Source organism: Pseudophryne corroboree, chromosome 8 (genome assembly GCF_028390025.1).
Source record: "Pseudophryne corroboree isolate aPseCor3 chromosome 8, aPseCor3.hap2, whole genome shotgun sequence".
NCBI lineage: Eukaryota > Metazoa > Chordata > Amphibia > Anura > Myobatrachidae > Pseudophryne > Pseudophryne corroboree.
The window spans coordinates 18,698,245-18,723,255 of record NC_086451.1 but is presented as its reverse complement, the minus strand read 5'-3'; the positions used below and the strand labels follow the sequence as shown (position 1 = coordinate 18,723,255).

At 47.9% G+C, this 25,011-nt stretch overlaps 1 protein-coding gene and 1 long non-coding RNA gene across 7 annotated transcripts in view; one reads left to right on the top strand and one right to left on the bottom strand.

Moving 5' to 3' along the window:
- The window catches only part of LOC134948158 (uncharacterized), a 28,993-nt gene extending 9,912 nt beyond the window's left edge, over positions 1-19,081 (bottom strand). Inside the window, exon 1 of the long non-coding RNA XR_010182922.1 lies at positions 18,934-19,081. This is a non-coding gene — a long non-coding RNA (uncharacterized LOC134948158). The remainder of the gene's footprint in view (positions 1-18,933) is intronic.
- The window catches only part of CNTRL (centriolin), a 126,335-nt gene that overhangs the window by 17,663 nt on the left and 83,661 nt on the right, over positions 1-25,011 (top strand). For all 6 annotated transcript variants that reach the window (XM_063935983.1, XM_063935980.1, XM_063935984.1 and 3 more), the window contains 3 exons: positions 5,449-5,558; positions 8,600-8,794; positions 19,619-19,772. In XM_063935983.1, the coding sequence (XP_063792053.1) occupies positions 5,449-5,558; positions 8,600-8,794; positions 19,619-19,772 (459 nt within the window). The remainder of the gene's footprint in view (positions 1-5,448; positions 5,559-8,599; positions 8,795-19,618; positions 19,773-25,011) is intronic.

Sequence of the window (25,011 nt, the reverse complement as noted above, 5' to 3'; positions counted from 1 at the left end):
GCACTGCAGCTGTGCGCCATTGTTGCTACACGGCTCACTGATCTCGGTCACGGAGGGTGCAGGGCGCTGCTGGGGGCGCCCTGGGCAGCAATATAGATTACCTTAGAGGCAAATAAATACATCACATATAGCCATTAAGGCTATATGTATGTATTTAACCCAGGCCAGTTTTCCTAATAACCGGGAGAAAAGCCCGCCGTGAAAGGGGCGGAGCTTATTCTCCTCAGCACTCAGCGCCATTTTCCTGACCAGCTCCGCTGGTGAGGAAGGCTCCCACTCTCCCCTGCACTACAGAAACAGGGTTAAAGAGAAGGGGGGCATAAATTGGCGATATAATTATATATTAAGAGCCCATATATAGAAACAACACCTTCTAGGGTTGTTATATACATTATGGCGCTTTTGGTGTGTGCTGGCAAACTCTCCCTCTGTCTCCCCAAAGGGCTAGTGGGTCCTGTCCTCTATCAGAGCATTCCCTGTATGTGTGTGCTGTAGGTCGGTACGTGTGTGTCGACATGTATGAGGAAAATGTTGGTGAGGAGACGGAGAAAATTGCCTGTAATGGTGATGTCACTCTCTAGGGAGTCGACACCAGAATGGATGGCTTACTTATGGAATTACGTGATAATGTCAACACGCTGCAAGCCGGTTGACGACATGAGACAGCCGGCGGACAAATTAGTATCGGTCCAGGCGTCTCAGACACCGTCAGGGGCTTGTAAAAACGCCCATTTACCTCAGTCGGTCGACAGACACTGACACGGACACTGACCCCAGTGTCGACGGTGAAGAAACAAACGTATTTTTCCTTTAGGGCCACAAGTTACATGTTAAGGGCAATGAAGGAGGTGTTACGTATTTCTGATACCACAAGTACCACAAATAAGGGTATTTTGTAGGGTGGGAATAAACTACTTGTAGTTTTGCCTGAATCAGATAAATTAAATGAAGTGTGTGATGATACGTGGGGTTCCTCCGACAGAAAGTTATGGGCGGTATACCCTTTTTCCCGCCAGTAGTAAGGGCGAGTTGGAAAACACACCTTAGGGTGGACAAGGCGCTCACACGCTTATAAAAAACATGGCGTTACCGTTTCCAGATACGGCCGCCCTCAAGGAGCCAGCTGATAGGAAGCTGGAAAATATCATAACAGTATATACACACATACTGGTGTTATACTACGACCAGCAATCGCCTCAGCCTGGATGTGCAGCGCTGAGGGGGCTTGGTCGGATTTCCTGACTGAAAATTTTGATACCCTTGACAGGGACAGGATTTTATTGTCTATAGAGCATTTTAAGGATGCATTTCTATATATGTGTGATGCGCAGAGGCATATTTGCATTCTGGCATCAAGAGTAAATGTGATGTACATATCTGCCAGACGAAGACACGACAGTGGTCAGGTGAGGCAGATTCCAGACGGCATATGGAAGTATTGCCGTATAAAGGGGCGGTCCATTGGACCTGGTGGCCATGGCAACAGCTGAAAAATCCACCTTTTGTTACCCCGAGTCACATATTGGCAGAAAAGGACACAGTCTTTTCAGTCTCAGTCCTTTCGTCCCCATACGGGCAGGCGGGCGAAGGCCAGTCATATCTGCCCAGGGGGAGAGGAAAGGGAAGAAGACTGCAGCAAGCAGCTCATTCCCAGGAACAGAAGCTCCTCACGGCTTCTGCCAAGTCCGCAGCATAACGCTGGGGCCGTACAAGCGGACTCAGGTGCGGTAGGGGGTCATCTCAAGAGTTTCAGCAACACTCGCAAGGGAACTCCGGGATCCTACATGTAATATCCCAGGTGTACATTGGAAATTCGAGACGTCTCCCCCTCACACAATTCACAGGCTGTATTCCCAGCAGGTGATAATCAAAGTACCCTTCTTACAACAAGGAAGGGGGTAGTATTCCACACTATATTGTGGTACTGAAGCCAACCGGCTCGGTGAGATCTGAAATATTTGAACACTTACATACAAGCGTTCAAATCAAGATGGAGTCACTCGGAGCAGTGATAGCGAACCAGGAAGAAGGGGACGATATGATGTCACTGGATATCAGGGACGTTTACCTACAGGTCCAAATTTGCCCTTCTCACCAAGGGTACTTCAGGTTCCTGGTACAGAACTGTCACTATCAGTCAGACGCTGCCGTTTGGATTGTCCACGGCGCCCCGGGTCTTTACCAAGGTAATGGCCGGAATGATGATTTTTCTTAAAAGAAACATGGACGCTTTCCTGATAAGGGCAAGGTCCAGAGAACAGTTGGAGGTCGGAGTAGCACTATCTTAAGTAGTTCTACGACAGCACGAGTGGATTCTAAATATTCCAAAATCGCAGCTTTTTCCGACGACACGTCTACTGTTCCTAGGGAAGATTCTGGACACAGTCCAGAAAAACGTGTTTCTCCCAGTGGAGAAAACCAGGGAGTTATCCGAGCTAATCGGGATCCTCCTAAAACCAGGAAAAGTGTCAGTGCATCATTGCACAAGAGTCCTGGTAAAAATGGTGGCTTATTACGAAGCAATTCCATTCGGCAGATTTCCCGCAAGAACTCTTCAGTGGGATCTGCTGGACAAATGGTCCGGATCGCATCCTCAGATGCATCAGCGGATAACCCTATACCCAAGGAAAAGGGTGTCTCTCCTGTGGTGATTACAGAGTGCTCATCTTCTAGAGGGCCGCAGATTCGGCATTCAGGATTGGATGCCGGTGACCACGGAGGCCAGCCTGAGAGGCTGGGGAACAGTCACACAGGGAAAAAATTTCCAGGGAAGTGTGATTAAGTCTGGAGAATTCTCTCCGCATAAATAAGCTTAGAGCAATTTTATAATGCTCTAAACTTAGCTAGACCTCTGCTTCAAGGTCAGCCGGTATTGATCCAGTGGGATAACATCACGGCAGTCGCCCACGTAAACAGAAGGGCGGCACAAGAAGCAGGAGGGCAGTGAAAACTGCAAGGATTTTTCGCTAGGCGGAAAATCATGTGATAGCACTGTCAGCAGTGTTCTTTCCGGGAGTGGACGACTGGGAAGCAGACTTCCTCAGCAGGCATGACCTCCACCCGGGAGAGTGGAAACTTCATAGGGAAGTTTTTCAACATGATTGTGGACCGTTGGCAAAGACCAAAGGTGGACATGATGGCGTCCCGCCCGAACAAAAAACGGGACAGGTATTCCGCCAGGTCATGAGACCTTCAGGCGATAGCTGTGGATGTTCTGGTAACACCGTGGGTGTACCAGTCTGTGTATGTGTTCCCTCCTCTGTTTCTCATAACCAGGGTATTGAGAATTATAAGACATAGAGGAGTATGAACTATACTAGTGGCTCCGGATTGGCCAAGAGGGACTTGGTACCCGGAACTTCAAGAAATGCTCACAGAGGACTAAGGGCCTGGGGAGCTAAGAAGGGACTTGATTCAGCAAGTACCATGTCTATTCCAAGACTTACCGCGGCTGCGTTTGACGGCATGGCGGTTGAATGCCGGATCCTGAGGGGAAAAGGCATTCCATAAGAGGTCATACCTACCCTGGTCAAAGCCAGGAAGGAGGTGACCGCACAACGTCATCACCACATGTGGTGAAAATATGTTGCGTGGGTGAGGCCAGGAAGGCTCCACGACGGAAATTCAACTAGGTCGATTTCTACACTTCCTGAAAACAGGAGTGTTTTGGACCTCAAATTGGGGTTCATTAACATTTAAATTTCGGCCCTGTAGATTTTCTTCCAGAAAGAATTGACTTCAGTTCCTGAAGTCCAGATTGTAAAGGATGTATTGCATATACAGCTTTTTTGTGCCCCTAGGGGCACCGTGAGATCTCAACATAGTGTTGGGATTTCTTAAAATCATATTGGTTTGAACCGCTCAAATCTGTGGATTTGAAATATCTCACATGGAAAGTGACCATGCTGTTGACAAATATCTCACATGGGAAGTGACCATGTTGTTAGCCCTGGCCTCGGCCAGGCGATTGTCAGAATGGGCGGCTTTGTCTTACAAAAGCCCATATTAAAATTTTCCATTTGAACAGGACAGAACTGGGACTCGTCTCCAGTTTCTTCATAAAGGGGTGTCAGCGTTTTCACCTGAAACAACCTCTTGTGGTGCCTGCGGCTACTAGGGACTTGGAGGACTCCAAGTTACTAGACGTGGTCAGGGCCCTAAAAATTATATATATATATATATATATATATATATATATATGTTAGGACGGCTGGAGTCAGAAAGTCTGACTTGCTGTTTATACTGTATACACCCAACAAGCTGGGTGCTCATGCTTCTAAGCAGTCTATTGCACGCTGGATTTGTAGTACAATTCAGCTTGCACATTCTGTGGCAGGCCTGCCACAGACGAAATATGTAGATGCCCATTCCACAAGGAAGGTGGGCTCATCCTGGGCGGCTGCCCGAGGAGTCTCGGCATTACAACTTTGCCGAGCAGCTACGTGGTCAGGGGAGAACACGTTTGTAAAATTTTACAAATTTTGATACTCTGGCTAAGGAGGACCTGGAGTTCTCTCATTCGGTGCTGCAGAGTCATCCGCACTCTCCCGCCCGTTTGGGAGCTTTGGTATAATCCCCATGGTCCTGACGGAGTCCCCAGCATCCACTAGGACGTTAGAGAAAATAAGAATTTACTTACCGATAATTCTATTTCTCGTAGTCCGTAGTGGATGCTGGGCGCCCATCCCAAGTGCGGATTGTCTGCAATGCTTGTACATAGTTATTGTTACAAAAATCGGGTTATTACTATTGTTGTGAGCCATCTTTTCGGAGGCTACTTCGTTTTGTTATCATACTGTTAACTGGGTTCAGATCACAAGTTGTACGGTGTGATTGGTGTGGCTGGTATGAGTCTTACCCGGGATTCAAGATCCTTCCTTATTGTGTACGCTCGTCCGGGCACAGTACCTAACTGAGGCTTGGAGGAGGGTCATAGGGGGAGGAGCCAGTACACACCATGTGACCTAAAAGCTTTTTTAGATGTGCCCTGTCTCCTGCGGAGCCCGCTATTCCCCATGGTCCTGACGGAGTCCCCAGCATCCACTACGGACTACGAGAAATAGAATTATCGGTAAGTAAATTCTTATTTTTTCTTCTCATCCATGGGGAACACAGGCTTTAGACACTGGGGTATAGGGTGGTGAGCTGATCCGGGTATCAAACAGTTAAAACTTCTCTCCCAGCAGCCCAGGTTCCCTCTTCCCCCTATGCCCCGCCCCCAGCCTCAGGATGGCAGTTTTTCTGTTTAGTGCCCAAGAGCAGGCGTGTTTTCTTGGGCTCCTACCCGTCTCTTCTCTCTCCTTTTCTTTTCCTTTACTGTACTAAGAGGGTGGGAGGTTAGTGTCCGGATGCCAAGAGATAAACCAGACACGTTGCTCAGATTTATAATAAATTTGGAGGGTTTGGTGGTAAAATGAAGCGGACCCGTCTTTACTTTTGTTTCATCAGCCCAAGCGAGATTAGCCGAGCTGCGCCAGGAAATTGCGCACTCCGAGCAGCAGATTCTCAGAGCGACGCAAGAGCTGAAAGAGCTGGAGGAGGCCGCTGCTCAGAGGAAGGTGAGTGCAGACTGCTGCTCTCTGGGCATGATAGTGTTAATGACTGTTTTGTAACCGTTGTGTTTTTTTTTTTCTTTTTTTTTCTTAAAAAAGTTTTATTGAAGCATCACGTGTCCTATAAGTAGACGGCACACTGAACAATAATACAAGTGTATATAACTAGCTGTACAGAGACTCTTCTAGAATGCAGTATTCCAGCAAAGGGGAGCTGGCAGGCTGAGAATGAGGCCCGATCTCTGCCAGTCCATTAGCCGCACGGACAAGGCTGTGCGCCGCGGAGAAACGCACCCTCCTGCCTTTTTATCTCCGTTCTGTAATAGCGCTTCAAAAATGAAATCTTGTTACTGTGTAAAGCGGACGCAGTATTGTGTCCGCTTCCCCCACCCGCGCCCAACTCCTCCAATCGTCAATCACAGATTTCTGTCCGACTGCTGTCGTCTTACACCATAAACCCCTGTTCTGTAGCGGGAGCGTGCAGTTCCTGGCACATGGCCGTCATTTTACGATGAGAACTGCGAAATCCAGCGCGTATCAAAGTGCTGCTTCCTCCCCACTCAAGGGAGGCTCACTATGTATCCCAGTAGTGCACAGCGGAATGCTGGTGGGGGGGACGGGGGACGAGCGCAATAAGTCCCTTGCGGGCTCGCTGCGGTCGCCACGTTTTCTATTCCCACTCTATGGGTGTCGTGGACACCCACGAGTGTGAATAGTCCCTGTTGGTTGGCATGCCGACCGTCGGAATTGTGAGGGTGCGGGATGTACGGGGAGGTCATGTGACCGGCGGTCAAATAACTACATCCCGTAATATACACCCGCACCGGAAATATGTATCTGTAATATACACCCGCACCGGGAATATGTGTCTGTAATATACACCCACACCGGGAATATGTGTCTGTAATATACACCCACACCGGAAATATGTGTCTGTAATATACACCCGCATCGGGAATGTGTGTCTGTAATCTACACCCACACCGGGAATGTGTGTCTGTAATATACACCCGCACCAGGAATATATGTCTGTAATATACACCCGCACCTGGAGTGTGTCTGTAATATATACCCACACCGGGAATATGTGTCTGTAATATACACCCATGCCGGGAATATGTGTCTGTAATATACACCTGTACTGGAAATATGTATCTGTAATATTCACCCGCACCGGGAATATGTGTCTGTAATATACACCTGCTCTGGGAATATGTGTCTGTAATATACACCCGCACTGAGAATATGTGTCTGTAATATACACCCGCACCGGGAATATGTGTCTGTAATATACACCCGCACTGGGAATATGTGTCTGTAATATACACCCGCACTGGGAATATGTGTCTGTAATATACACCTGCACCGGGAATATGTGTCTGTAATATACACCCGCACCGGGAATATGTGTCTGTAATATACACCCGCACCGGGAATATGTGTCTGTAATATACACCCGCACCGGAAATATGTGTCTGTAATATACACCTGCACCGGGAATGTGTGTCTGTAATATACACCTGCACCGGGAATATGTGTCTGTAATATACACCTGCACCGGGAATGTGTGTCTGTAATATACACCCGCACCGGAAATATGTGTGTGTAATATACAACCGCACCGGGAATATGTGTCTGTAATATACACCCGCACCAGGAATATGTGTCTGTAATATACACCCGCACCGGGAATATGTGTCTGTAATATACACCCGCACCGGAAATGTGTGTCTGTAATATACACCCGCACCGGAAATGTGTGTCTGTAATATACACCCGCACCGGGAATATGTGTCTGTAATATACACCCGCACCGGGAATGTGTGTCTGTAATATACACCTGCACCGGGAATATGTGTCTGTAATATACACCCGCACCGGGAATATGTGTCTGTAATATACACCTGCACCGGGAATATGTGTCTGTAATATACACCTGCACCGGGAATATGTGTCTGTAATATACACCCGCACCGGGAATATGTGTCTGTAATATACACCCGCACCGGGAATATGTGTCTGTAATATACACCTGCACCGGAAATATGTGTCTGTAATATACACCCGCACCGGGAATGTGTGTCTGTAATATACACCCGCACCGGGAATGTGTGTCTGTAATATACACCCGCACCGGGAATATGTGTCTGTAATATACACCCGCACCGGGAATATGTGTCTGTAATATACACCCGCACCGGGAATATGTGTCTGTAATATACACCCGCACCGGGAATGTGTGTCTGTAATATACACCCGCACCGGAAATGTGTGTCTGTAATATACACCTGCATCGGGAATGTGTGTCTGTAATATACACCCGCACCGGGAATATGTGTCTGTAATATACACCCGCACCGGAAATGTGTGTCTGTAATATACACCCGCACCGGAAATGTGTGTCTGTAATATACACCCGCACCGGGAATATGTGTCTGTAATATACACCCGCACCGGGAATATGTGTCTGTAATATACACCCGCACCGGGAATGTGTGTCTGTAATATACACCCGCACCGGGAATATGTGTCTGTAATATACACCCGCACCGGGAATATGTGTCTGTAATATACACCTGCACCGGGAATATGTGTCTGTAATATACACCTGCACCGGGAATATGTGTCTGTAATATACACCCGCACCGGGAATATGTGTCTGTAATATACACCCGCACCGGGAATATGTGTCTGTAATATACACCTGCACCGGAAATATGTGTCTGTAATATACACCCGCACCGGGAATGTGTGTCTGTAATATACACCTGCACCGGGAATATGTGTCTGTAATATACACCCGCACCGGGAATATGTGTCTGTAATATACACCCGCACCGGGAATATGTGTCTGTAATATACACCCGCACCGGGAATGTGTGTCTGTAATATACACCCGCACCGGAAATGTGTGTCTGTAATATACACCTGCATCGGGAATGTGTGTCTGTAATATACACCCGCACCGGGAATATGTGTCTGTAATATGTCCTGTAATACATAGACAGAACAGGTGGTGACAATGTGATTTGTTGTTCTCTGGAAAGGTTTCCGAGGCAGAGAAAGAGAAACTTCGCCAGCAGCTCAGCAGTAAGATCCAGCTCCTGAATCAGCTGCGGCAGGAAGCTCAGGCGCTGGAGGGAGAACTGGATCGCCAGCGCAGCGAGATAGACAAGAAGCACAGGGAGATCGAGGAGCTGCAGCGCCATCTAGAGGCCCTCAGCCCGTGGGATCCCAGACATGTGAGTATGTGTGTAGTGTATGCCAGGCACCGGGGCTCTCTGCATGCAGCATAGGTTGTTGTGTGCTGGCCAACAGTTCAGGGGTAGGGTGGCAGTGTCTGACCCTCCTGCCCAAAGTACCAGCGTGTGTATACAGTCGTAGGCCAGTATGGAAATGTATGGCAGTGGCCTGGCAGCGTTAATCGGCGCTATGGAAGCGTGATGCATGATTTCTATTGGTTGATGGCTACACAGTCACAAGAGGAAGCTGTAAAAACGAGGAGGCTCTGTGGCCAGTTACCCTTCCCTGACCCTCGTAGGATAATTGTGCAGTATATAGGAATGTGCTGTAACCCCAGATAATGAACGTCGCTCTGTGCCCCGGATTATAATACATAGCTGCTTGTTATAATATAGGATCAGTGTAGCCCATGAAACTGTTGCAGAAATGGAGTTTATTTCTTTCAAGGAAATTATTTTATGTCTCTGTAATTGTTTGTTACATCTTTTGGGTTCTGTTCCCAAAATGACGCCCTTCTTGTATCGCCCCATAGAGTGTAAGCTTGCGAGCAGGGCTTTGTTATTGAACAGTCTTGTTTTATTACGGTTTGTTCCCAAATGCAAAGCGTGATCAGGAGCGTTTCAAGAGAGGAGGCGGAGGCCCGTGCGCAGCCTCCTGCGTCCACGCTCCCTCCATTCTGCCGACACCGCTGTATAGTCTGAGCACTAGATTTTCCCAGCGATTTCTCTTCTGCACATGCCGGGAAAATGGCCACCACGTAATTTTTCCGGTGATTTCTGCAGCGCTGCTGCTGTTGGCGTGTGGGCCCCGTTGGACTCAGGGGCCCGTGTACACCACACACACACTGCACTCATTATAAATACACCAGTGAGCGTGACACAATCTGCTGGCCCTACTGTTAATAATTGTAACCTGAGGTAATAACGACCCTCTTGTGTCAGTTGATGACTTGCCCAGTATGTGGCAGTCATGTGATCCGTTCAATAACAGACAGTCCATGTGCACAGACCACGTTTCCCGTCTGCCCGTCTAGCATCCAGGTGGCGACCTCCGTATCTTCTTGTTGCCGGCTGTGTAAATACCGCACGCTGTGCTCTGTGACAGTCTATGCAGTGACTGAGCCAGGTACAGCACTGTCGTTGTTACTCGGGGTAAAGGGATACACACTCCCATATCTCCAGTGTCATCCTATTGGGAAATGCCTAATTGTATAAACGCTGGTAGACATTTATGAAGACTGGAGCTCAGAGTCTCGCAGTGACTTCCCCTTGTGCCTTGGTGTAGAAAAACGTTTCTGTGCACAGTTCTAAGCCCCTCCCCCTGGTGACGTCTAAGCCCCTCCCCTGTGACATCACAGCCCCCCTGCTCCCTTCTCACTCACAGTGTGCCACTTGGCGGGTATGTCGTGCAGTAATTTGGGGAATGGCTGATACAGAGGGCATGGCGCAGCAATAAACTCTCTCCTGGGGTATTTGCTGCTTCTACATGAGCAATAGCAGATAAACGGCCGATTCCAGGTTTGGGAGCAAATTTGCACCTTTGCAAAACTGTGTTGCAAAGTAAGAGGGGCAGCGAGTTTTGGGGTTATCTGAAAATCCAGTATCTGAAATCCAGAAATTGTGAGTGTGGCCGAGATAGTGACACCTCTGCTTTGTGATGGGTCACTATACACAGACTTTGTTTCATGCACAAAATCACTAAACCTATTGTATAAAATGAGCTTCAGGCTGTGTGTATAAGGGGTGTATGATATATAAAGGCGTTTCATGTTTGGACTTGGGTCTCATTCCCAAGATGTCTCGTTATGGTATGTAATTATTCCAAACTACGGAAAAAGCCCAAATCCTTCTGGTCCCAAGCATGGCGGATAGGGGATACTCTATGTATATGTACTTAGCAGCGGTGTCGCATCTTTCCCGTCTGTGGTTTTACCGTCAGGTTTGCATCCCGGTGATTTACTGAAGCCTAAAAGGTGACTTAGGGTCCGATTCAGACCTGACCGCTGCGGTGCGTTTTTACAGCAGTCTGCGATCAGATAGCCGCCGCCAATAGAGAGTGAAAACCCTCCCCGTGCAAGTGCGCGAATGCATGTTTACGGCATGCGAAAACTTCACCAGTCAGCGGACAGCTGCAAATGCGTTCGCAACTCACTCACCATGGAATGATTTTTCCAGTCTGTGCGTAGCCCAGAACCTACCCCTACAGTGCGATACAAACAGGCTGATCGGGGCCGGAGCTGACGTCACACACCCGCCCTGAAAACGCTTGGGAACGCCTGCGTTTTTAATGACTCCCAGAAAATGGACAGTTACCACCCACAAACGTCCTCTTCCTGTTAACCAGCTAGCGAACACCCGTGCGATCGAAATTTTCGCACCATCCTGTCGCTGTTTGTGACACATCTGCGCATTGCGTTGCATATACATGCGCAGTCATTCGATAATCGCCCGCTGTGCAATTTCGCACAACAGCAGTCAGCTTTGAATCGGACCCTTAATTAGCGCCTCGGTCAATTTGATTTAACCATCTGTGCTGAGCCACGGATATACCTAAAACCTGGACTGTTGGGGTGCCTTGAGGAACGCGTTTGAGAACCTCTGAATTACATTAAAGGGGCAATATTTAAAAACAAAAACAAAAATGTTAATTGGTTTATAGAAATGGTTTTATGACTGGACAAAATGAATATTTTATTATGTGGGCGCCATTTCTGTAGTCGTAAAATATCAAAATATTCTAAACAGAAATGAACAATGAATTTGTGCTTTTCATCTCATGAATACTATGGGGTATATTCAATTAGGGCCGAAAGCTGCCGTCTGTCGAAAAGACGGCAGTTTTCGACTTTTTAAGGTCGAATCGTGATTCGACCTATTCAATCCCAGCTCATTTTATTCGACAAGTCGGGAGTTCGACTTGTGGAATAGCACGTGAATCGGCGGTATAGCTGGCGATTCACGTACTTTTGAGGAAAACGGGGCCAAATTCGACAGGATTTGGCCCCGTTTCCGACCATCTCAGTCCGACATAAAAAAATGTGGGACTGAGATGAGGGACCTTAGTGGAGGAGAGGGGGGAGAGCTGCGGGGAGACGGGGGGGGGGGGGGAGCTGCGGGGAGACGTGGGAGAGAAGCGCTACAGCACAGCGCTGCAGGAGGATGTGTCACAGCCGCGCCGCTCATGGCAGCGTCCACCCAACTCCAGCAAGTGAGACCTCGCTTGCTGGAGCCGGGTGGACGCTGCCGTGAGGTCTGGCGGCTATGATGCGGGATAGGGAGCGGAGGGACGGGGAGACATGAACCGGGGGAGCGGGGCGACGGGCTGCAGAGCACTACCTCTGATGCCCCCCCCCCAGGCCAGGCTCCCGACAGCGCACACCGGCTGCCGCCTGACAAGTCGTCTCCCCCCTCTCCTGCAGTTACCTCTCCCTGGCCACCAAGTCGAATTGATAATGCATTGAATATCCCAGGTTGGATCCATTCCGACATATGAATGTCGGAATGGATCCGACTTCAATTGAATATACCCCATAATATTGATCACTTCATAAAATGAAACAGTAATTGCCCCACTGGCGCAGTTTTATGGTGACTGTGGTAAAAAGACCCAAGAAACAAACCACCACAAACAGGCCGTATAACAGACGGATGTTGGCGTTTACAAAATAGTAAATTCAGCGCTTTGTCGGCGATGTGTAAAGATTTCACAACCGCCGTAAATTTACCTTTTAGAGCAGTGATGGGGAACCTTCGGCACTCCAGCCGTTGTTGAACTACACATACCAGCATGCCCTGCTACAGTTTTGCTATGTGGCCATGCTAAAACTGTAGTAGGGCATGCTGGGATGTGTAGTTCAACAACAGCTGGCGTGCCAAAGGTTCCTCATCACTGCTTTAGAGTTAGCAGGGGACTGTAGTAGCTGAACTCTAAATCGCAGTGTAAAAATAAAGTTATTTAGCATTTGTGGGCTACATGCAGAAGCAGATGGTATTTACCCTGCATGCAAAGACAATGGCTGTATTTGCTCCCCTTGTACTGCAATCAGTCCCGATGCAAACTTGCTACTTTTCTCCCTTTGCCTCCAGTTGTGAAGTGTCATTACGGAAGCATTACTTGTCTATGTGGCACTGCAGGGAGATGATAGCGGAGTAGCACCCTGCAGCTGCTCTCCCCTGCTAATGACGGGTACAGTACACTGCAGAGCATCTCCCCAGATGTACAGTTGCATCACACTGTTTACTGACACGGAGTGTGATGAGGCCACAGAGACTAATCAGTGTACAATGGGCTGGCCATGATGTGTATCCAGTTACTGTATGTGTGGGGCTGTGTATAAATGGTTACATTGTATCTGAGGGAGGAGAACAATTCAATTCTCTGGCAGAGGAGGGTCTGGAGGGATGCTGGCGTGTGATTGGCTGGCCGGGTTTCCTGTGTTGTGATTTGGGAAGTCAGGATAACAGCTCTGCACAGAGCAGCTTCCTCTGGCTCCGGCTGTGTGACCTCCATAGCACGATGACATGGGGAAGGTAGCGCTGGCCCCCCGCCTCAGCAGGCTGCAGAATGCTCCCCACGCCCGCTCCCCACCACAGTAGGCTTCAGCAGGGTGAGGCTGCAGGCGAGCCCTTTATCATCACTCCTCCTGCTCAGGCATGCTGCAGCAAGGGTGTGTGTAACTGTCTGTGCAACTATGTGTGTGTAACTGTGTGTGTGTGACTTTCTGTGCAACTGTGTGTGTGTGTGTGTGTGTGTGTGTGTGTGACTTTCTATGTAGCTGTGTGTGCAACTATCTGTGTAACTGCGTGTGACCTTATGTGTAACTGTCTGTTTAACTGTGTGTGTGTGTGTGTGTGTGTGTGACTTTCTATGTAGCTGTGTGTGCAACAATCCGTGTAACTGCGTGTGTGACCTTATGTGTAACTGTGTGTGTGACTCTGTGTAACTGTGTGTGTGACTTTCTGTGTAACTGTGTGTGTGACTTTCTGTGTAACCATGTGTGTAACTATCTGTGTAACTGTGTGCGCGCAACTGTCTGTGTAACTGTGTGTGACTTTCTGTGTGGTATGTGTAACTGTCTGTATCTGTGATTGTGTCTAACTTTTTGTGTAGCTGTGTGTGTGACTTTCTTTGCAATATGTGTAACTGATGTGTGTGTGTGTGTGTGTGATTGTGTCTATCTTTCTGTGTAACTGTTCAACTATCTGTGTAACTGTGTGTGTGACTTTGTGACTTTCTGTGCGGTATGTGTAATGGTCTGGTGTGTGTGATAGTGTCTAACTTTCTGTGTAACTGTGTGTGTGTGACTTTCTGTGCAATATGTGTAACTGTTTGATGTGTGTTTGTGTGTGATTGTGTCTAACTTTTTGTGTAACTGAGTGTGAGACTTTCTGTGCAGTATGTGTAACTGTCTGATGCGTATGTGTGTCTGTGTGATTGTCTAATTTTCTGTGTAACTGTGTGTGTGACTTTCTGTGCAGTGTGTGTCTGTGATTGTGTCTAACTTTTTGTGTAACTGTGTATGTGACTTTGTGTGACTTTCTGTGCAATATGTGTAACTGTGTGTGATTGTGTCTAATATGTACACATGTGTCTGTGCGATTGTGTCTAATGTATACAGTATGTGTCTGTGCGTTTGTGTCTAATGTGTATGTGATTGTGTGTAATGTGTGTGTCTGTGTAATGTATATGTATCTGTGCAATTTTGACTAGTGTGCAGACGGAGGAAGTTATGCAAAAAGGAAGCAGAAAGAAGCAGACGTGACACAAATGACGCTGTATCTGCTGATTGTGACCTGAGACATATGCAGTAACTCCAAGCTGCAGATATGCATATGTATAAACTTCCTATGCCTGGTAATGTGCATCTGTCTGTGTGATTGTGTAGCTTTCTCCCTGTGTGATTGTGTGTAACTTTCTGTCTAATGTGTATCTGCGCAGGTGTGTATATCTTTCAGTCTAATGTGCATCTGTTTGAGTGATTGTGTATATATTTGACTGTGTGTGTGTAAATCTGTGTAATGTGCATCTGTGTGATTGTGTGTAACTTTCTTTCTGTGCATCTACTGTATGTGATATTGTGTAACTTTCTGTCTAATATAGATCTGTATATTTGTGTCATTGTGTGTAAGTTTCTGTGTCATTGTGTATAACTTTTCTGTGTGTGTGTGTGTGTGTGTGTAACTTTCTGTCTAATGTGCATCTGGGTGTCTGTGTGATTGTGTAACTTTTATATATCTTTGTGTCATTGTACCTTTTTTCTTTGAATGGATATTATGCTGCAGATAAATGCCCACATGTTTCCTGAATGACTGGAAGCATCTGCAGAGTGTGTAGGGTGAGAAGGAGCATTATTAGATGGGGTGTGATTGTGAGGAGTCAGCCACCGAGTGTGTGTGTGTAATATGATGCTGCACCGCTCTCTCCGTTCCTGGTGTGATAACCGGTCACTGATATGAGCTATTGCTCCTCTCACATCTGCAGAGTGTGTAGGGTGAGAAGGAGCGTTATTAGATGGGGTGTGATTGTGAGGAGTCAGCCACTGAGTGTGTGTGTAATATGATGCTGCACCGCTCTCTCCGTTCCTGGTGTGATAACCGGTCACTGATATGGGCTATTGCTCCTCTCACATCTGCAGAGTGTGTAGGGTGAGAAGGAGCATTATTAGATGGGGTGTGATTGTGAGGAGTCAGCCACTGAGTGTGTGTGTGTAATATGATGCTGCACCGCTCTCTCCGTTCCTGGTGTAATTACCGGTCACTGATATGAGCTATTACCCCTTTCACATCTGCAGTGTGTGTAGGGTAAGAGGGAGCGTTATTAGATGGGGTGTGATAGTGAGGAGTCAGCCGCTGAGTGTACGATGCTGTACCGCTCTCTCCGTTCCTGGTGTGATAACCGGTCACTGATATGAGCTATTACTCCTCTCACATCTGCAGAGTGTGTAGGGTGAGAGGGAGCGTTATTAGATGGGGTGTGATAGTGAGGAGTTAGCCGCTGAGTGTGTGTAATATGATGCTGCACCGCTCTCTCCGTTCCTGGTGTGATAACCGGTCACTGATATGAGCTATTACCCCTCTCACATCTGCAGAGTGTGTAGGGTGAGAGGGAGCGTTATTAGATGGGGTGTGATAGTGAGGAGTTAGCCGCTGAGTGTGTGTAATATGATGCTGCACCGCTCTCTCCGTTCCTGGTGTGATAACCGGTCACTGATATGAGCTATTACTCCTCACATCAGCAGAGTGTGTAGGGTGATTGGGAGCGTTATTATATGGTGTATGATTGTGAGGAGTCAGCCGCTGAGTGTGTGTAATATGATGCTGCACCGCTATCTCCGTTCCTGGTGTGATAACCGGTCACTGATATGAGCTATTACCCCTCTCACATCTGCAGAGTGTGTAGGGTGAGAAGGAGCATTATTAGATGGGGTGTGATAGTGAGGAGTTAGCCGCTGAGTGTGTGTAATATGATACTGCACCGCTATCTCCGTTCCTGGTGTGAAAACCTGTCACTGATATGAGTTATTACCCCTCTCACATCTGCAGAGTGTGTAGGGTGAGAAGGAGCGTTATTAGATGGGGTGTGATAGTGAGGAGTTAGCCGCTGAGTGTGTGTAATATGATGCTGCACCGCTCTCTCCGTTCCTGGTGTGATAACCGGTCACTGATATGAGCTATTACTCCTCACATCTGCAGAGTGTGTAGGGTGATTGGGAGCGTTATTATATGGTGTATGATTGTGAGGAGTCAGCCGCTGAGTGTGTGTAATATGATGCTGCACCGCTCTCTCCGTTCCTGGTGTAATAACCGGTCACTGATATGAGCTATTACTCCTCTCACATCTGCAGAGTGTGTAGGGTGAGAGGGAGCGTTATTAGATGGGGTGTGATTGTGAGGAGTCAGCCGCTGAGTGTACGTTGCTGTACCGCTCTCTCCGTTCCTGGTGTGATAACCGTTCACTGATATGAGCTATTACTCCTCTCACATCTGCAGAGTGTGTAGGGTGAGAGGGAGCGTTATTAGATGGGGTGTGATAGTGAGGAGTCAGCCGCTGAGTGTGTGTAATATGATGCTGCACCGCTCTCTCCGTTCCTGGTGTGATAACCGGTCACTGATATGAGTTATTACCCCTCTCACATCTGCAGAGTGTGTAGGGTGAGAGGGAGCGTTATTAGATGGGGTGTGATTGTGAGGAGTCAGCTGCTGAGTGTGTGTAATATGATGCTGCACCGCTCTCTCCGTTCCTGGTGTGATAACCGGTCACTGATATGAGTTATTACCCCTCTCACATCTGCAGAGTGTGTAGGGTGAGAGGGAGCGTTATTAGATGGGGTGTGATTGTGAGGAGTCAGTCGCTGAGTGTGTGTAATTTGATGCTGCACCGCTCTCTCCGTTCCTGTTGTGATAACCGGTCACTGATATGGGCTATTACTCCTCTCACATCTGCAGTGTGTAGGGTGAGAGGGAGCGTTATTAGATGGGGTGTGATAGTGAAGAGTCAGCCTCTGCGTGTGTGTAATATGATGCTGCACCGCTCTCTCCGTTCCTGGTGTAATAACCGGTCACTGATATGAGCTATTACCCCTCTCACATCTGCAGAGTGTGTAGGGTGAGAAGGAGCGTTATTAGATGTGGTGTGATAGTGAGGAGTCAGCCGCTGAGTGTGTGTAATATGATGCTGCACCGTTCTCTCCGTTCCTGGTGTGATAACCGGTCACTGATATGAGCTATTACTCCTCTCACATCTGCAGAGTGTGTAGGGTGAGAAGGAGCGTTATTAGATGGTGTATTATTGTGAGGAGTCAGCTGCTTAGTGTGTGTAATATGATGCTGCACCGCTCTCTCCGTTCCTGGTGTGATAACCGGTCACTAATATGAGCTATTACCCCTCTCACATCTGCAGAGTGTATAGGGTGAGAGGGAGCGTTATTAGATGGGGTGTGATAGTGAGGAGTCAGCCTCTGCGTGTGTGTGTGTAATATGATGCTGCACGGCTCTCTCCGTTCCTGGTGTGATAACCGGTCACTAATATGAGCTATTACCCCTCTCACAATTGCAGAGTGTGTAGGGTGAGAAGGAGCGTTATTAGATGGGGTGTGATTGTGAGGAGTCAGTCGCTGTATGTGTGTGTAATATGATGCTGCACCGCTCTCTCCGTTCCTGGTGTGATAACCGGTCACTGATATGAGCTATTACCCCTCTCACATCTGCAGAGTGTGTAGGGTGAGAAGGAGCGTTATTAGATGGGGTGTGATTGTGAGGAGTCAGCCGCTGTATGTGTGTGTAATATGATGCTGCACCGCTCTCTCCGTTCCTGGTGTGATAACCGGTCACTGATATGAGCTATTACCCCTCTTACATCTGCAGAGTGTGTAGGGTGAGAAGGAGCGTTATTAGATGGGGTGTGATTGTGAGGAGTCAGCCGCTGAGTGTGTGTAATATATGCTGCACCGCTCTCTCCGTTCCTGGTGTGATAACCGGTCACTGATATGAGCTATTACTCCTCTCACATCTGCACAGTGTGTAGGGTGAGAAGGAGCGTTATTAGATGGGGTATGATAGTGAGGAATCACCCACTGAGTGTGTGTAATATGATGCTGCACCGCTCTCTCCGTTCCTGGTGTGATAACCGGTCACTGATATGAGCTATTACCCCTCTTACATCTGCAGAGTGTGTAGGGTGAGAGGGAGCGTTATTAGATGGGGTGTGATTGTGAGGAGTCAGCCGCTGTATGTGTGTGTAATATGATGCTGCACCGCTCTCTCCGTTCCTGGTGTGATAACCGGTCACTGATATGAGCTATTACCCCTCTTACATCTGCAGAGTGTGTAGGGTGAGAAGGAGCGTTATTAGATGGTGTGTGATAGTGAGGAGTCAGCCGCTGAGTGTGTGTAATATATGCTGCACCGCTCTCTCCGTTCCTGGTGTGATAACCGGTCACTAATATGAGCTATTACCCCTCTTACATCTGCAGAGTGTGACTGATCGTCTTGTACAGTTAATAGATGTAAAACAATGCATGGCCCAAACATTTTGGTACACCCAGTGTACAGTGCTACTGTATAAGAGAGCGACATATTTGTGACATGCAGCGTATGAGGTCATGTCCTATTAATGGGTGATGTGTGGCACATGTACTTACAGTGACCGCGATTTATGGAAATCCAGCTTTGGGAAAGAGGGAATCTCAGTGTCAGGCATGTTTAATATGTAATCCTTATCACATGGCAGCGCTTGTTATGTTGTGAACCGGAGGGAGATGACCTGTGACTGCCTGGACATGCTGGGACTTGTACTTCCACCCTGGCTGGGGCGCTACAGACGTGTTTTCTGCAGTCTGTGTATAGAATTGATCATCCTCCTCCGTACTGATTCTCCCCCATGTCATTAATAATTAACCGGCTCCTCAGCGGACAGCTGGCGCTCGTTTACAAAGGAATTGATTTCAGCTGATTCCTTCTTAGTTACTATTATTATAAGCTCAGATGTAAGCGATTCCATTCCAGATACAGGTACTACAGGTTAGTGGCCGACTTAATTGTTACTTTGGGTCTGTCAGGTGTTACCCTTGTTTATATGGTAAATAATGATTGTACTAATTGCTTCATTATTTCATTGTGCTGTAATGATATATGAAGGTAAACGAGGTCCCGTACATAGTGTCCTGTTCTCCATTGTATCAGTAATTATGTATGTAGGTAGTGAGGTTCCATACTTATATACAGGGTGCTTCCATGTAATATATTTATTATATAGACCGTGCCTGGTATTAGTGTATGAGAAACTCGTACAGTACGTGGTCTGAGAGCTGTGTCTCCTGTACACAGGCCCATGTGAAGGCTCAGAAAGCCAGTAAGGAGCAGCAGCTGGAAATGATGGATGGACATTACAAGCAGCTGGAGGAACGCCTGGATGAGATGCTCTCCCGGATAGCCAGGGAGACCGAGGAGATCAAAGACCTGGAGCAACAACTCACAGAAGGTTCGTTTACCCTGACCCTAACCTTAGTAAATGTTCCTCAGTGATGTCAGTGGATAGGCTGCCCTTCTCATTGCCTCCTAGTGACTGGATAGGCTGCCTTCTCATTGGCTCCTAGTGACTGGATAGGCTGCACTCTCAGTGATGTCACTGGCTCCTAGTGACTGGATAGGCTGCACTCTCAGTGATGTCACTGACTCCTAGTGACTGGATAGGCTGTACTCTCAGTGATGTCACTGGTTCCTAGTGAAGGGTTAGGCTGCATTCTCAGTGATGTCACTGGCTCCTAATGAGTGGATAAGCTGCATTCTCAGTGATGTCACTGGTTCCTAGTGAAGGGTTAGGCTGCGCTCACAGTGATGTCACTGGCTCCTAATGACTGGATAGGCTGCACTCTCAGTGATGTCACTGACTCCTAGTGACTGGATAGGCTGCACTCTCAGTGATGTCACTGGTTCCTAGTGAAGGGTTAGGCTGCATTCTCAGTGATGTCACTGGCTCCTAATGAGTGGATAAGCTGCATTCTCAGTGATGTCACTGGTTCCTAGTGACTGGATAGGCTGCATTCTCAGTGATGTCACTGACTCCTAGTGACTGGATAGGCTGCACTCTCAGTGATGCCACTGGCTCCTAGTAACTCTCTCAGTGATGTCACTGGCTCCTAGTGACTGGATAGGCTGCATTCTCAGTGATATCACTGGCTCCTAGTGACTGGATAGGCTGCACTCTCAGTGATGTCACTGGTTACTAGTAACTGGATAGGCTGCACTCTCAGTGATGTCACTGACTCTTAGTAAATGGATAGGCTGCACTCTCAGTGATGTTACTGACTCTTAGTAAATGGATAGGCTGCATTCTCAGTAATGTCACTGGTTACTAGTGACTGGATAGGCTGCACTCTCAGTGATGTCACTGGCCCTTAGTTAATGTATAGGCTGCACTCTCAGTGATGTCACTGACTCTTAGTTAATGGACAGGCTGCACTCTCAGTGAGGTCACTGACTCTTAGTTAATGGACAGGCTGCACTCTCAGTGATGTCACTGGCTCTTAGTTAATGGATAGGTTGCACTCTCAGTGATGTCACTGGCTCTTAGTTAATGGATAGGTTGCACTCTCAGTGATGTCACTGGCTCTTAGTTAACGGATAGGTTGCACTCTCAGTGAGGTCATTGGCTGTCGCCGGTCCTGCCAGCAGTCATTGATAAATGAGAGATTACAAAGAGCGCGCTGAAAATATATAGCAAGCACATATACACCGAATCACAGACATGTCTTGGGCGTATATTAGCTTTATAGCTTTATTACAAACATTCTTATATACAGCTCTGACTGAGGACAGTGGTGGAACATATTATAGAAATGTGGGAAATCTGTGGAGACCTCAGATCTTATCCAACTTATTGGCCCATATGTAATAACAGCCCGCGAGTTACAGGGACCAGCGTCATTCTGACAATTCATCCTGGAATCACGCTGGTTCTTACAACTCGCAGGCTGTCGCACAGCGGCTGTTATCTCTATACACGTCTATACGTTACAGTTCTGTAGGTCAGTTACATCATTCTGTAGAGAATGTCACTGGTAGTTAATATGCATTCATAGCACGATAATGTAGGAGCAGATACAGGGTAGGTGGGACCAATACTTGGGTGGGTTTCATCTTCTATTTATGGTACAGTTATTGCGGGTGCGGACGGTCGGACATGAACAGGAAACACTTTGAAGTCTCCCCCGCAGGAAAAGCTGTGTTTTATGTGTAACACACTGTAGGACTTGTATAATCCTGTCCGTGTACACAATAAATGTAGAATATAATCTATTTATTTGTTCTTTATTTAAAAACAACTAAACAAACGCTATTGTGCCCTTGTCAGATGCCTCCCCATTACTAGTTGAACACTTAGGGGGAATTCAATTGTTTTGTGGCCGCTCATCAGAGCAATTCAATTGTTCCTCCCATAGGATGCGAGTGCTGCATGTGCGCACCCAGAAGTACCGAGTTTAGCCGTGCAAAGTGGCTAAACCCGTCTAAAGTACTGCCGTGGGCGCCCAAGCTCCCAACTTATCGCACACTCCCGCTCCTGAGGTGGCGAGCAGAAGTCTGTGCGTGGCTATTCATGCCCAAACCAAGCAACAATTGAATTACTACATTGACTTTATACTGAGAATGTAGCAACTTTAATAATAATTTCTCTAACGTCCTAAGTGGATGCTGGGGACTCCGTAAGGACCATGGGGAATAGCGGCTCCGCAGGAGACTGGGCACAAAAGTAAAGCTTTAGAACTACCTGGTGTGCACTGGCTCCTCCCCCTATGACCCTCCTCCAAGCCTCAGTTAGATTTTTGTGCCCGAACGAGAAGGGTGCACACTAGGTGGCTCTCCTGAGCTGCTTAGTGAAAAGTTTAGTTTTAGGTTTTTTATTTTCAGTGAGACCTGCTGGCAACAGGCTCACTGCATCGAGGGACTAAGGGGAGAAGAAGCGAACTCACCTGCGTGCAGAGTGGATTGGGCTTCTTAGGCTACTGGACATTAGCTCCAGAGGGACGATCACAGGCCCAGCCATGGATAGGTCCCAGAGCCGCGCCGCCGGCCCCCTTACAGAGCCAGAAGACAGAAGAGGTCCGGGAAATCGGCGGCAGAAGACGTCCTGTCTTCAATAAGGTAGCGCACAGCACCGCAGCTGTGCGCCATTGCTCTCAGCACACTTCACACTCCGGTCACTGAGGGTGCAGGGCGCTGGGGGGGGGCGCCCTGAGACGCAATAAAAACACCTTAGATGGTGAAAAATACATCACATATAGCTCCTGGGCTATATGGATGAATTTAACCCCTGCCAGAATACACAGAAAAACGGGAGATAAGGCCGCCGAAAAGGGGGCGGAGCCTATCTCCTCAGCACACTGGCGCCATTTTCCCTCACAGCTCCGTTGGAGGGAAGCTCCCTGGCTCTCCCCTGCAGTCACTACACTACAGAAAGGGTTAAAAAAGAGAGGGGGGCACTAATTACGCGCAGTATTAAAAAATACAGCAGCTATAAGGGGAAAAACACTTATAGAAGGTTATCCCTGTATATATATAGCGCTCTGGTGTGTGCTGGCAAACTCTCCCTCTGTCTCCCCAAAGGGCTAGTGGGGTCCTGTCCTCTATCAGAGCATTCCCTGTGTGTGTGCTGTGTGTCGGTACGTTTGTGTCGACATGTATGAGGAGAAAAATGATGTGGAGACGGAGCAGATTGCCTGTAATAGTGATGTCACCCCCTAGGGGGTCGACACCTGAGTGGATGAACTGTTGGAAGGAATTACGTGACAGTGTCAGCTCTGTATAAAAGACAGTGGTTGACATGAGACAGCCGGCTACTCAGCTTGTGCCTGTCCAGACGTCTCATAGGCCGTCAGGGGCTCTAAAGCGCCCGTTACCTCAGATGGCAGATATAGACGCCGACACGGATACTGACTCCAGTGTCGACGGTGAAGAGACAAATGTGACTTCCAGTAGGGCCACACGTTACATGATTGAGGCAATGAAAAATGTTTTACACATTTCTGATAATACGAGTACCACCAAAAAGGGGTATTATGTTCGGTGAGGAAAAACTACCTGTAGTTTTCCTGAATCTGAGAAATTAAATGAGGTGTGTGATGATGCGTGGGTTTCCCCCGATAACAACTGATTTCTAAAATGTTATTGGCATTATATCCTTTCCCGCCAGAGGTTAGGGTGCGTTGGGAAACACCCCCTAGGGTGGATAAAGCGCTCACACGCTTGTAAGAACAAGGGCTCTACCCTCTCCTGAGATGGCCGCCCTTAAGGATCCTGCTGATAGAAAGCAGGAGGGTATCCTAAAATGTATTTACACACATACTGGTGTTATACTGCGACCAGCAATCGCCTCAGCCTGGATGTGCAGTGCTGGGTTGGCGTGGTCGGATTCCCTGACTGAAAATATTGATACCCTAGATAGGGACAGTATATTATTGCCTATAGAGCATTTAAAAGATGCATTTCTATATATGCGTGATGCACAGCGGAATATTTGCCGACTGGCATCAAGTCTAGGTGCGTTGTCCATTTCTGCCAGTAGAGGGTTATGGACACGACAGTGGTCAGGTGATGCGGATTCCAAACGGCATTTGGAAGAATTGCCTTATTAAGGGGAGGAGTTATTTGGGGTCGGTCTTTCAGACCTGGTGGCCACGGCAACAGCTGGGAAATCCACGTTTGTACCCCAGGTCGCCTCTCAACATAAGAAGACGCCGTATTATCAGGCGCAGTCTTTTCGTGGGCAAGCGGGCAAAAGGTTCCTCATTTCTGCCCCGTGACAGAGGGAGAGGAAAAAGGCTGCAGAAATCAGCCAGTTCCCAGGAACAGAAGCCCTCTGCCAAGCCCTCAGTATGACGCTGGGGCTTTACAAGCAGAATCAGGCACGGTGGGGGCCCGTCTCAATGAATTTCAGCGCGCAGTGGGCTCACTCGCAAGTAGACCCCTGGATCCTTCAGGTGATATCTCAGGGGTACAAATTGGAATTCGAGACGTCTCCCCCTCGCCGTTTCCTAAAGTCGGCTTTACCGATGTCTCCTTCTGACAGGGAGGCAGTTTTGGAAGCCATTCACAAGCTGTATTCCCAGCAGGTGATAATCAAGGTACCCCTCCTGCAACAGGGAACGGGGTATTATTCCACACTGTTGTGGTACCGAAGCCGGACGGCTCGGTGAGACCGATTCTAAATCTAAAATCTTGAACACTTACATACGGAGGTTCAAATTCAAGATTGAGTCACTCAGAGCAGTGATTGCGAACCTGGAAGAAGGGGACTACATGATGTCTCGGGACATCAAGGATGCTTACCTTCATGTCCCAATTTACCCTTCTCACCAAGGGTACCTCAGGTTTATGGTACAGAACTGTCACTATCAGTTTCAGACGCTGCCGTATGGATGGTCCACGGCACCCCGGGTCTTTACCAAGGTAATGGCCGAAATGATGATACTCCTTCGAAGGAAGGGAATTTTAGTTATCCCTTACTTGGACGATTCCCTGATAAGGGTAAGATCCAGGGAACAGTTGGAGGTCGGTGTAGCACTATCTCAGGTAGTGTTGCGGCAGCACGATTGGATTCTCAATATTCCAAAATCGCAGCTGATTCCGACGACTCGTCGTCTGTTCCTAGGGATGATCCTGGACACAGTCCAGAAAAAGGTGTTTCTCCCGGAGGAGAAAGTCAGGGAGTTATCCGAGCTAGT